This window comes from Cajanus cajan, chromosome 6, assembly GCF_000230855.2.
Source record: "Cajanus cajan strain Asha chromosome 6, NIPB_CcT2T_4, whole genome shotgun sequence".
NCBI classification, from domain to species: Eukaryota; Viridiplantae; Streptophyta; class Magnoliopsida; order Fabales; family Fabaceae; genus Cajanus; species Cajanus cajan.
Window position 1 is genome coordinate 55,379,079 of NC_138522.1, and position 13,726 is coordinate 55,392,804.

The window sequence follows — 13,726 nt, forward strand, 5'->3', positions numbered from 1 at the left end:
GCTTAATATTAGAGGAATGTTAGCAACATTGTTTTGTGTGTGTAAGTAAAAGATATTCCATAATAAAAATTTTACTTTCAAAACATAAAGATCACTAAAGTGATTTTTCTTATTCCAACAAAGTATTCTCTATCCTATGACTAAGGAGTAAAAAAAATTAATTTTTTTTTTCACAATCTACGTCGCTAAATTTTAAATTAATTATGCAAGTTAGTTATTACGTGGTACTCGATTACTTACTCTATTAGTCTCATGACTAGTCAATAGTTAATTTGCCATGTTAGGATGTATTTTCTCTCCCATTTGGCATGTAACAGTTACAAACTAAGTACACGTGACAAAGTAAAGTTTAATTTTGAATTTAGTTTTAAAAATAAATTAAATGACTTTTGGATGATTTATTTCTTCTCATCCACTCTCATTATCATATTCCATTTCATTCATGAAACTAGAGGTGTCAAAGTGAGCAAACCCGACTCACACGAGTTGACTCATCAAAGGTTGGTGCTTTAAACAGACTAACCCAACTTGACTCACTTTCTGATGAGCCAAAAAAATTCTAACCTGTCTCGATCATCACGGGTAGGTAGGTTGGCTCACTAGAGAGTTTAAAAATAAAAAATAAAAAATTAATTACATGTTTCTATTTTTAATAAATAAAATAAAGAGTTATATTTTTTTATATCAAAAAATCAAGTTTATCATTGATCCAAATGCAAATACACATATATATATATATATATATATATATATATATATATATATATATTATTAATGAGTTAAATAGGTCAAACCGACTCACTTAGACTCGAACATGTTTGACTCATGGGTTATAAGTAAGTCAGATTGGAATTTAGTCAAAATCAGTATAATTTTTTCCTAATCCGACCCGATATAGACTCATGGTAAGTCGAGTTGATCTATCAAATTTGACTCATTTTGACACCTCTATGTGAAATTGATTTTTACAAGATATGAGATTCATTTTTACAAAGCAAGGGTTTGGGACATTATGTCATTTAACACCACTAAAGTAGCAGAGGACAAATGAAAAAATAAAACTCCTACATTCTAGTTATTTATGAAACCCTTAACAAACTTGTTTTCGTTGTAATAAAGAGAAACATTACAAGTTCCTCCCCATTTCTATCAGAGGAGGTTTGTGACTTAATCATAATAAAAACACTCATATTTGATTGATACCTCTTTACTTGAAATCTTCTAGAATATATAATCACTAATTTCGCTAAACTTCAAATTCAAGATTTACAATCTTAAACCTGTAATTAGAACAAACAAAAAATTAAGAATGGTTGAAATAGAAAATAATCAACTATAACACCCATAAATAAAATATTTGAATATGAGAAAGTATCCATAACTAATTAGAAAATATCAAAATCTTATATTATGGTTTATATTAGATGATTAGGAGAGAGAATATTCAATTAAAAGAGAGAATAAATATCAACGTGACACTTAATTACTTATTATTTAAGAAATTAATATAGTTAGTAATTGACTATTATAAAAAGATTAACTTATATAATAAAATTAAAATTTAAAAATTTAAATATCACAAAATATCTTTTAAAGTTTAGATATCTCTATTATCTTTTATGAACCAAATTAAGTGTTTATTTTTATATTAACGAGATTTGCATTAAATATAAATATATATTACTGAAATTAAATCGTAAATTTTGTGGAAAGGTGTGTATATAGACAGGCTAAGGGTGTTCAAAAATATACTTTTCCTTACTCACGCCCGCGTGCGCGCACACCACACGATATAGCCTGGTATCGTGAAACTCCGTGTGGCCCTGCTGGTTGGTTTATGTTCACTCACTTTTTCCTTCCTTTGACCACAGCACGGGTACTTAGAATGAAGAATACTCTGCTGCCACCATTCTTGTCTACCAGCAGACTTATACACATGCCTTGCTCATCATATAGTCAGGATCTCTAGCCACACATACTTAAACTTACCAGTTTCTAAAATCCTTGCTCCCCCTTTCAATCATACATATCCAACTAACTTATTTTTGCATATATATATTTTGACAAACTTGGTTTTAATATATGGATGAAATTGAAGTTCCTCAGTATTTCATGTGCCCTATATCCCTTCAAATCATGAAAGACCCAGTAACCACTACAACAGGCATCACATTCGACCGAGACAGCATTGAGCAGTGGCTATTCACCAACAATAGCACCACATGCCCAATCACCAGACACCCTCTCCCTAAAAACTCTCATCTAACCCCAAATCACACCCTTCTCCGCCTAATCCAAGCTTGGTGCACCCAAAACGGTATTCACAGCATTCCTACTCCTAAACCACCACTTGACAATCAAGTCCTGAAGCTCCTCAAAGACCTCAAGGACCCCAAGCTGCAACTAAAAAATATCAAGGAATTGAAGTTTCTAGCTTCTCAGAACGAGAGAAATAACAAGTGTTTACTACAGGCTGGTGTGCCAAAAGCCATGATCCTATTCATGTTGACCTGTTTTAGAAAAGGTCAATTTGATAAGGGTCTAGAAGAAGCCCTAAGTTTATTGCAATTGCAGCTTATTGATATGTCACAAGAGGACACAAAGCTCCTTCTAGCGGAAAACAATCAAATATTGGATTCTCTAACGTGGGTTTTGGGTTGTGAGGTGGAAAATTCACTTGCTATGAAATCCCATGCAGTGGCGTTACTCAACACAATCATGCAAAAAGCCAGCTCCGGAGTAATGGAGAGACTTAAACCTGAATTATTTGAGCGGATTGTTAAATTTTTCCGATGTGGGACTTGCCAACAACGCATCAACGCTGCTCTTCGTGTCATGTTAAGCGCTTGCCACTGGGGGAGAAACAGGATCATGATGGTGGAAAGTGGTGCAGGTTTTGAACTCGTAGAGATTGGGTTGGGGACACCTGAAAAGAGCACCACGGAACTCACAATGGAGATATTATTTTATCTGTGTTCTTGTGCTGACGGGAGAGCTGAGTTTGTGAGTCACAAAGGTGCCATTGCGTTGTTGACGGAGCGAATCTTCACGGTTTCGCAAAATGTGGATGAAAGAGCCGTGTTTATTCTTTCATTGGTGTCTAAGTTCTCGGCCACTCGTGTGGTGCTTCAGGAGATGGTGGAGGTTGGGACCGTGTCCAAGCTTTGTAGGTTGGTTCAGAGTGATCATCATGGCACGTATTTGAAAGACAAAGCAGGAAAAATACTCAAGTCTCATGCTGATGTTTGGAAATGTTCTCCTTGCATTTCTGATCGTGATCGATCCTTTTATGCGAATATGTTAAGTGAAATGCAATGTTATTCTATTCATAGCTCTATGCCAAATTAATCTTTTCTTTATACTATATATTATCTTCCAGAATCAATTGAAAATAGTTTTCTTTTGTAATTATATATAACTTGCGCCTTTGCGTGGAGACAAATTTCTTAGCTCTACTCCTTAGAAAATGCATATTAGAGACCATGATTAATCAAGCATATGAGTTTCAAATATAATATTTATTTATTTAAATGAGTAATATTTATATTTAATTTCAAATTATTTAAAACCGGATTATTGTCTTACTTATCAAATAATATTGAAGTGTTTTATTTCCCAATGATAGAAAAAATATTTTTGAGGTGATTTTAAAGTTTAGAGTAAATATTTGATGGATAAAAAATAACTTAAAAAAGTATAGTGTTGTTGGGACAGTTGTGAAAAATCCTTAAGTAATTAAAATATTCTCAAGGAATTGTTCAACAAGTCGAAGGAGGGTAGTTATGAGTAGTTCAAAAAAGTTATCTACATCGACGTGAACGACGGGACGGTTATAGATCACAAGGGTTCAATGGATAGCAATTGTTCCTCAAAAATATTAAAGTCAAGGATCTCGAAGAGATTATTTGAGAATCGAAGATGTAACATGCAGTTGCGAGAAGTTGAGAACGGTCGAAGGGGGTACCCTCATCGTGTAGCATGGAGTAGTTGCACCCACCACGTCAAACCAACGCAAAAGTAACTGTTCTTTCTTATCCTCTATATATAAATAAACAAGGTAAGCTCATTTGGAGAAGCTGGAAATTCAATATTTACACACTCACATACATTCATTGCCTACATCCATGGCTCCCATGCACGAGATCACTGAGTATATTTCTTGTCACCTTTTTTTTTCCTTTCTTAGAGTAGTTCTAACCTAGTTGGTATACTGTAGTATCATAGTTCTGTTGCTTCTAAGAATCCTTATGCATTGTAATTCAACAATTATCTGGAGCAAACAAAGCATGACTTCTGCTATCAATATACATGTTCATTCAATCATTTGAATGTTTATGTGCATGAATCTTGTTTCACGATAATCATCAAGAAACGTCTATAAATCTTTGTATGCTAGACTACATTAATATTGGACCACATTAATATACATGCCTAAATTAAAAGTGTTGCTAGTTCAAATAAAAAGAATCTATCTACGAATTTCACCGGAAACAAGTGTATAGACTTGCATGTGTTATCACTTAAGTTCTTCCCCTAAAAAATTATTACCGGTCCTTTAAATATTTAATGTATCACCATTCCGGTCATTTGACTTTTTTTTATCATCGCATTATTTTTTAAAATATTTAATTTTTGACCAAATTAGTCGTTCAATTATAATATAAAATAAAGGACTACAATTATTGAGACGAAAATAATCTTTAAAGAACTAATTTTGGTGAATAAACGTATGTAGGACCAAGAAGATTTTTTTAAAACTATTTTTAAATGAAGAAAACTTTCGGAAAGAATACCTAAAAATATATAGTTTTAGAATTTTTTACTTTTTTCTTCTTTATTTCAAATCTCTAGATCTAAAAATATTCCATTCATGGAATATTAACTCAAAAGTAATTTATTAAACTATAAAAAGTTAAAAATTATCGAATAGTTTTTACTTTCTTCTAATGATCCTTAGGTACTCAAGTTTTGTCCTGTGTGAAGGAGGTACGGAGAAAAAATATCAATGCTTTAGTTTATTTTTATTCATTATATAGCAAAATTTATTATTATTAATAATTATTTAATAATAATAAATTAATCATCTCTATTTTATTATTTAATAAAAATATTAATAATTAATATATAATAATCATTAAAAGTGTATTTACATTATACCAAAATTTGTTATTGACGATAATTATTTATTAAAAAAATTTAAGTCTCACATTAGCTAATAAAAATAAGATAATTAATGAATATATAAATTAATGATAAATCTCATCTTACAAGTTATTTTATTAGGTTGGGTTAGACCCATAACTTGTTATTCTAAGTTGGTATCAAATTACTTACCAACTTGACAGGGTGTATTGAGTGTTAAACTTGAGGAGGGGGTGTATTAAGAAAAACATAAATTTCACATCAACTATACATTTTTCTTGACCATTATAAGGGTCTTTAACAGCATACAAAATAATAGTTGGCATTTGTTTTATATCGACAATGCATATAATGACTAATGTGAAAATATTAGTAATTAAAAGATTTTGTAGTCATTTTTATTGTCACTAAAAATAATATTAAAAATGTCACTAAAATTCTATTTTATTGTAGTGATTAGATGTTTAATTTATATATATATATATATATATATAGAGAGAGAGAGAGAGAGAGAGAGAGAGAGAGAAAATGATCGTTTATTTTAGGAGTAAGTCTACTTAAACTTACTCTATTTAATAATTCATGTTTTGTATCAAATTTCAACAATGTAACAATTGAATTTAAAGTTCTTAATGTATAGATTAAGTCTGTAAATTTTTTATAAAAAATTTTGAAAATCATTTGATAATTCATTTCATTAATTCAAATAGATAGATAATTATAAAATTATTTTATACGTTGATTTAAATTAATGAAATGAAGTATCAAATAATTCTTAATTTTTTTTGAAAATTTGTGGACTTATCTACTCATTAAGAACTTTTAATTTAGTCATTGAAATAATTGAAATTTAATTGAAACAGGAATTATGAACTGGAGTAAGTAGATCATTCTTTTATATAAAATTTTAATTTTACAATATTTGTCATTTTATATGAAATATAGTGCCGAAATAATTACTAACATATATTAGGTAAAGATGAAGAGAATAAATAAGTTTTTGGGAGGGGATGTGTTTAGCTTTCGAGATTGGTCATTGAGGTTGCACCTTAGCAATGTCCTCTAGAACATAAAATAAGAACCTCTTATTTTTACTAACTCTTAAATTTGACAAATAGTAATAAGCATATGCGCAAAATATTCATAACGAATTCTCCCTTATTAATAATGGATGGTTCCTGTGAAATCCTAGCGTATTAAAAAAAAAAAAAAAAAAAAAAAAGGAAAAGAACTAGAAAAGTTGTATGGTTTAAGCTGACCGTTGTTTTTCAAACGCCATATTTTTAAAGACCATGGTTTTAACTTTTAAACATGTAACAGCTTCAGTTTGAATGTTAGTATTAATATGGTTCTACGTTCTATATCGTCAACGCTTTTGAAATGCTCTAAATTCAAATGAAAACTTACTGTTAATATAATACATTTTTAATTCGTTTGGAGGAAGAATTCCCTTCTAAAAGACACAATCACTACTCCAAATAAACAAATAGGATTTATAAAACTATTGAAAACATGCATATGCTCTTTGTGGGGGGGACCACATTAGTGCATATTGTAATTCTTCCAAACATATTGAGCAATTGTGTTGATGATACACGGCTGACTTTCATGAAATTTTGTGAATATTTGTTTTTAACTAATTGAGATTAGGAAGTTAGTAAAAAAAAATCGTAATAGAAAAATAAAGAATTAATGGAATGTTAATTATAAGAAATAAAAAATATTTTTGAAAAAACATTTGTGTATTTTTTTTAAAAAAAATTCATTACATTTTCCTTTAAATTTTATGTCTGAGAGTTAGAAGTAAAATTTAAAAATTTAAATAAAAAAAAAAAAAAAAAACATCGTTTACTATACAGATTCTCTCTTTTCCATCCATCTTATTCATCACGCTCATGTTGAGATTCATGCATTTGCTACGACAATTTGTTCTATTCATGCATTGGCTACGATGATCCATGTTGAGATTCATGCATTTGTATATTTAAAAAGTACTTATAATTTAAAAAGTGTGTAATTAAATTTCTACACGCTAACACTGTTTTAAATTTGTTAATTTATATACTTTACTTAATTATAGTTTAGCTTCTTTAAATATCATAATGATAAATGGTGACTACAAATATTAAATTATAAGGACTTTTTTGAAACTATTTTTAACTAGTGACATAATGCAGAAAAAAAAACTATAAGAACATAATTAAAATCTCTATAAAATTGTAGGAACCCACATATTAATTTAGCCTCAGAATAAATAATTTTATATACTAATTAAAAAAATAAACTTATAACTAAACAAATTTTAATTAAATACTCTTTAATTAATTAATGTATATTAACCTTAAATATTGATAATATGATGTGTAATGTTATATATTTCTATAAATCTTTCAGTTTTTTTTATTACTTTAGAAAAGTATTAAATAAAAATAAATATATTTAATATCTTAAAAATATAAAACACGTTCAATACTCGCCAAATAATAATAATAATAATAATAATAATAATAATATTATTATTATTATTAAATTTATTCTTACATTTTTCTTATTTATTTCCTTTATTTTTACACTAGTGGGTCGAGATCGAGATGTCTCTATTTATATTTTATTTAAATAAAAAATAACTTAATCCCTTTTATAATAGACTATTGTTTCTGGAGCTGTATTTTGCTTCCATTCAAGTAACCTATTATATGTCAACCATAAAAATAAAAATAAAAAATAAAAAAAGCAAAAGGAGAAAAATTGTCTGCAGCTCTAAGTTGAAGGATTGTTAACATAAATATCTTCCTAACTAAGGCCAATTAACAAATAAAAACATAATATTACACAAATAAAATATTATTGTTCATGAAAAAAACTCATTTTTAAAATAACATTTCACACAAACACACTGATAAAAAGATAAAGAAGAAAAAACTATAGTGAAAAGAAGTTTGAAAATTTATAATGAAACCAAAACTTGCAGTGTAAATTTTTTGAATGCATGGTTAAAAAATTACCTTGTCTGCAATAAAACTGATTCCTATAAGTTTCTATACAATGAATTTGACCATTCATAGAGAAAAATACAAAGAGTTTGACCATTCATAGAGAAAAATAATAGATACATGAATAAATAAAACGGTCTACGGTCTTCTTAGGATTCCTAGTCAACGTGTTATTAATAAACAGATTAATGAATCATTAATATTTATCTTAAATTATAAAGTCAAAGTCAATAATAGATATTTTTATATCAATTTATCAACTAATCTTTTTATTTTGTTTGATATAATAAAAAAAATAACTTTTAAGAGTCGGATAAAAAGAAAGTAAAATTAAGATGTTTATTTCAAAATTGATAAATTTAAAGATCAATTATGATACAATTAAATTTCATAATATCTATTTGTTAATAGGACGAAATTCAAACATCAATTGAAATAAAATTAAAACTTGATAATATTTGTTTTTTTTTATATAAATAAAATTAAAGTATTAAGTACTTTTTCCCATCAATTTATCATAATAATTGTATCGCTCCAAAGAATGGTTTTGAGTTATATCCAAAATTTCTACTACCATATATAAAAGTAACCAATAGAATTCCTACACGTAAAACATCCGATATGGATCGTTGTTAGTGTTGTCGGCTAGTTCAATCACCTCAATTTTTACAAACAAAATAAAAATCATTTCAGAACCTTTTAAACAAAATAAAGTAAATTATTGTTAAAAAATATATAAAATAATTTATATTTATATATAAGAGTGATTCTTTATTTTTTATGTATATAATTTTTGAATCATTTTATTTTTAATATTTTAAATAATAAAAAATTATATTAAAAATTATTTATTTTTATAAATTTAAGATTTAAATCTAAAACTTTAAAATTTAAGGATTAAGAGTAACAAAAATTAATTTAATAGATATTAATAATTTTTAAATATCTTTAAATAAATATAAAGATATAAATCGCTTTCCCTCTATTAGTATAAAATAAAGATTTGTTTTTTTAACAAAGATGTTTAATAATCATTATTATTTTTCTATTGCTAAGGTCATCTTTTAAACTGTTATAATATTCATATTATTTTTCAAGTAATTAACACGAGCAAAATGAGTGTAAATGGGCGACCATGACGTAGCTCGTGATTGTCGACTATAAATATTGTCACGTGGTGAACCCATGTCCGGTCAGTATATATATATATATATATATATATATAATATCAATATAAAGTATTTATAATAAATAATAGTGATTAATCTGTATAAAAATTATAAATATATATAAGATAAGTATTTTTTATATCCACAACGTATGTATACTTTATAACAATATAATTTCACCTTTTTGACTTGGTAAGGATATTTATTTTTTAAAATAAATGATCACTTTAATCCTTAAATTATAAGCAATTACCATAATAAATATTTTTAAAATTGTAAAAAAAAAATAGTTTTTTTTTAAAATTAAGGCAATAATAAATAAGCTTTCAAAATAAAATTTGATAATTAAATTAATAAAAACTTAAAAAAAACAATGTAATTAATGTGATAATATTTTTAATTTCAAAGATTTATTTAATATTCTCTTATTTCTAAAGACTAATACAAATATGGTCACCATTTTATAAATTAAAATACATGTTTACTCGAAATTTGAATTTATAGAGTGAATAAATTTAAAAATAAAATATAATTTAGATAACTCTAGTTTTGAAAACACGATTTTTAAATATGAAAGCGTGTTTTCTTTTTACAATTCATGATTCTTTTTAAGTTCTCTTTATTTACACGATTTTAATAAAAAGTCATATAGTCATTTATGACTTTAAATTTTTATAATTTTTAATTTGTTTAATAGAAGTTGCGAATGTAAATACGAATTTTTTATTTTAAAATTATAAATTGAAACACGATTTCAATTTATAATTTTAAATATAAACTTGTTTTCTATTTATGGATTTTTTTAATTTAATTTTAGAAGTAATGTACATAACTTCCTATACTCAATTTTAATAAGTTGTGTCATTATTCACGGCTTCAGTTTTTCCAAATTTCTAATGAGAAGAAAAATAATTTTTAATTGAAATTGTGAAAGTAAAAATGATTTTTTTTTTTTAAGTTGTGAATTGAATCGCAATTTTTAAGTTTTTTTAATTCGTGAATATAAACACGACTTCTGTTTAAGCCTTTAAGGCAATTGAAGTCTACATGCACGATGCATAGGGGTGTTCAAACAACTATATTAAATTAAATTATTGTAAAAATTAAATTAACGATGCGGTGGCCCAAAAACTAAATTATTTCAGCACCCTTTGCAGGTAATGAACATGTTTTAGTAATGTTAGATTCTTAGCCTTTTCTCATATCAAATTTCAGGTTAAATTACATTTTTAAATCTGTATATTTTTACAATTTGTAATTTTGATCTATTATTTGAAAATAAAAATATTTCATTTTTTAATTTTAAAAATACAAAATTTGATTTCATTGTCAAATTAATATTTATTAATTACTAAATTTAAATATTGTCATATGACTTAAATTAATATTTCTTTCATTTTATTTATTTATTTTCACTTAAATGTCACATTCAGTTTCTAAACTTTTTATACTTAAATAAGTATTCATTATTCATTATTTTTTATATTTTTTAAATAGAGAGACACAAAATATTTTTTAAGTCTATATATATATATAATATTTGAATTTATAGTTACTAATAATAAAGGAAATTGTTGTGTGTCCATTAATTTTTTTGGATAAGTTTTTTCATATAACTATCTCTTAAATTACCCTTATTTTTTATTATTCTTATTTTACTTTTTAAAACTGTTCAAAAATTACTTTTATAATTATAATTATTTATTTTCTAATTATTATCCTTTCTTTTCATTTATCAACATTGATCACACAAGTGACAGTGACTTATATCTCTTAATCAAGTTGTTTGGAGTTCAAATTTTAGCGTTGGATGTGAAATAAACTATATTGGGAGAAAAATATTCATCTTGTATGTATGCTCACAGTCTCAGATGAAGATTAGTCACTATACCATGACTTAAATATTCATCTTGTATGTGCACTCACAGTCTCTGATGAAGATTAGTCACTATTTTTTTCGATACTTCATATCAATATCATGATTTAAAAAAATTATTTTATTTTAAAAATATACAAAAATACAAAAAAAAAATTACGAAATTATTGAATCAAATTTAAAACTTATAATCTTAACTTTATCTTTAATACTTTTATAAATCAAATTCATTAAACAAAAATGTAGTTCACATAATATTTTAATTTTCAGTAAATTCAAGTTAAAACACATATTAGTTTAAAATATTGCTTAAATAGCTTATTGTTATATATTTTATAATTAAAATAAAAAAAGAAAAATTGAACTCACATTTCTATATAAAAAAAAATAATGCAATTAAAAAAAAAAGGTACTTGGTCAAAACGTATATGTTGGTACTGAAGCAAGGCTGGATCAGGAGAATAATAACACATGAGACACGATGCCGACAGCCATCTCCACGTGAATTTTTTACTGAAATAAAATTTTAAATTTTTTTTTTTTATCAAAACATCACCTATTCCAATTTATTTACAGAAGTAACACCTTTTACTGTTCACACTCAGAATTTGGTTCCCGGAGAAACAAATTTTAAGTTGTTAAATTTTTTTTTGTTCAGAATTCGGTTTCCCGGGAACCGAATTCCGAGTAGTGTTTAATTTTTTTGTTTCTTTTCTATTTGTAGTTCGGGTTGTCTATTAATGTTGCAGTTGAAACGGCCCGTTCTCCAAGCAGAACGGTCAGTTCTGCTTGCACACGTAGTATGTTATTTTTGAAATTGAAACGTACAAGCAGAACAGTCTGTTTTGATCCATTCGTCATGTGTATTTTTTGCATCCAGAACGGGCCGTTCTGCAAGGAGAAGGGGCCGTTCTGCAGGGAGAACGGGCCGTTCTGCAAGGAAAACGGGCCGTTCCGCAAGGAAAACGGGCCGTTCCGGATCCAGTTTTATACCATGCTTAGATCCAAAAACGCAAAAAAAATAAAATTAACAGTTCAAAATTCGGTTCCCAGAGAACCGAATTCTGAACGTGAACAGTGAAAGGTGTTACTTGCGTAAATAAAGTGGTACATGTGCTTTTTTGGTAATTTAAAAAAAAAAAAAATATTTTAGTCAAAAATTCTCTCCACGTCAGTGAACAGTAATTAATCTTATCGTCTCAAACAATACAAATCGAAAATTTCGTTTGCATTCGAATATATATATTTTTAGTTTAGACTTAGTGGCTTACACGTGTTATCTGCCGGAATAAACACTTTACTTTGTCGACCAACAGCCAAATGTAACACTTTAGATAGAAACTACTATTACAGTATTACTATTAGTTAAACAAATATTTAAACATGTGAATTGTACATCATAAATATTTGTATATAATTATTGTTAAAAAATATTCTTTATATAAATAAAATTCCTAATTAATTTATATCTTTAAATATATAAATTAAAATTTATAAGAATAAAAATTAAACAAATAAATTATATTTGAAAATTTTAAAATAATTTAAATTAATATAAAGTATTATTTTTATAACATCGTACTTTTTTAATTATGTATATTTAAAATATATGCAATTAAGTATTTTATTTCGTGTTGTTTTGTTGTTGTAGCTTTTGCACGATGAAATTTAAGATTGTCATAGCTCTAAACTTAAATTGTAGATAACATAACTTAAGTGTATATGAATTGTATTAGAGAAGGTCGTGGCATATTAGACAAATTCTAAGAAATAAATTTCAAAAATTCACAACTCTAGAATTTTAGAAAGAAAATAAAGAGAGGTGTTTTAGGGCCACCGTAGTTCGCTCATTGATCTAAATCCATTCAGAGATTCTTTTTCTTCCCCTTATGGCTAGTTGGCGTAGTAAAAGCTAAAGTTCAAGCTGAAAATCTAAGTTGGTGCGAAACTTTTGAAATTAGCTTAGAGTTGTTTCTTCTTATTCTTCTTCTTAATCATATACTCTCTGAATTTGAGGTTGTCATAACTCTAAACTTAAATTGTAGATAACATAACTTAAGTGTGTACGAATTGTATTAGAGAAGGTCGGGGCATATTAGACAAATTCTTAGAAATAAATTTCAAAAATTCACAACTCTAGAATTTTAGAAAGAAGTTAAAGATAGGTGTTTTAGGGCCACCGTAGTTCGCTCATTGATCTAAATCCATCGGGAGATTCTTTTTCTTTCCCTTATGGCTAGTTGGCGTAGTAAAAGCTAAAGTTCAAGCTGAGAATCTAAGTTGGTGTGAAACTTTTGGAATTAGCTCAGAGTTGTTTCTTCTTATTCTTCTTCTTAATCATACACCCCGAATTTAAGGTAAGGGAAGTTAGAAACTTGTTCTTGATGAGTTGTATGAGTTGCATGTTGTTTAATCAAAATGTAAATGTATTGGTTGATTTCAAATGGTATGATGAAAGGGTTGGGTTATAGGTGTTTTGAGCATGTAGAGGTGGATTTTGATGATTTGAGATTGTTGATGGTTGCATATTGTTAATATCATGAGTA

General features: G+C 26.8%; 1 protein-coding gene across 1 annotated transcript; it reads left to right on the forward strand.

Annotated features, from left to right (window-relative positions):
* The first annotated feature begins 1,890 nt into the window (after nt 1-1,890).
* Nucleotides 1,891-4,335, forward strand: LOC109807239 (E3 ubiquitin-protein ligase PUB24). Its single transcript, XM_020369757.3, has one exon. The coding sequence runs from the start codon at nt 2,083-2,085 to the stop codon at nt 3,346-3,348; it is 1,266 nt and encodes a 421-aa protein (XP_020225346.1). The 5' UTR covers nt 1,891-2,082; the 3' UTR covers nt 3,349-4,335.
* Nucleotides 4,336-13,726: the final 9,391 nt, after the last annotated feature.

Excerpts from the sequence above, each read along its gene's own strand:
- LOC109807239 (XM_020369757.3), top strand. The coding sequence starts at position 2,083 with ATGGATGAAATTGAAGTTCCTCAGTATTTCATGTGCCCTATATCCCTT.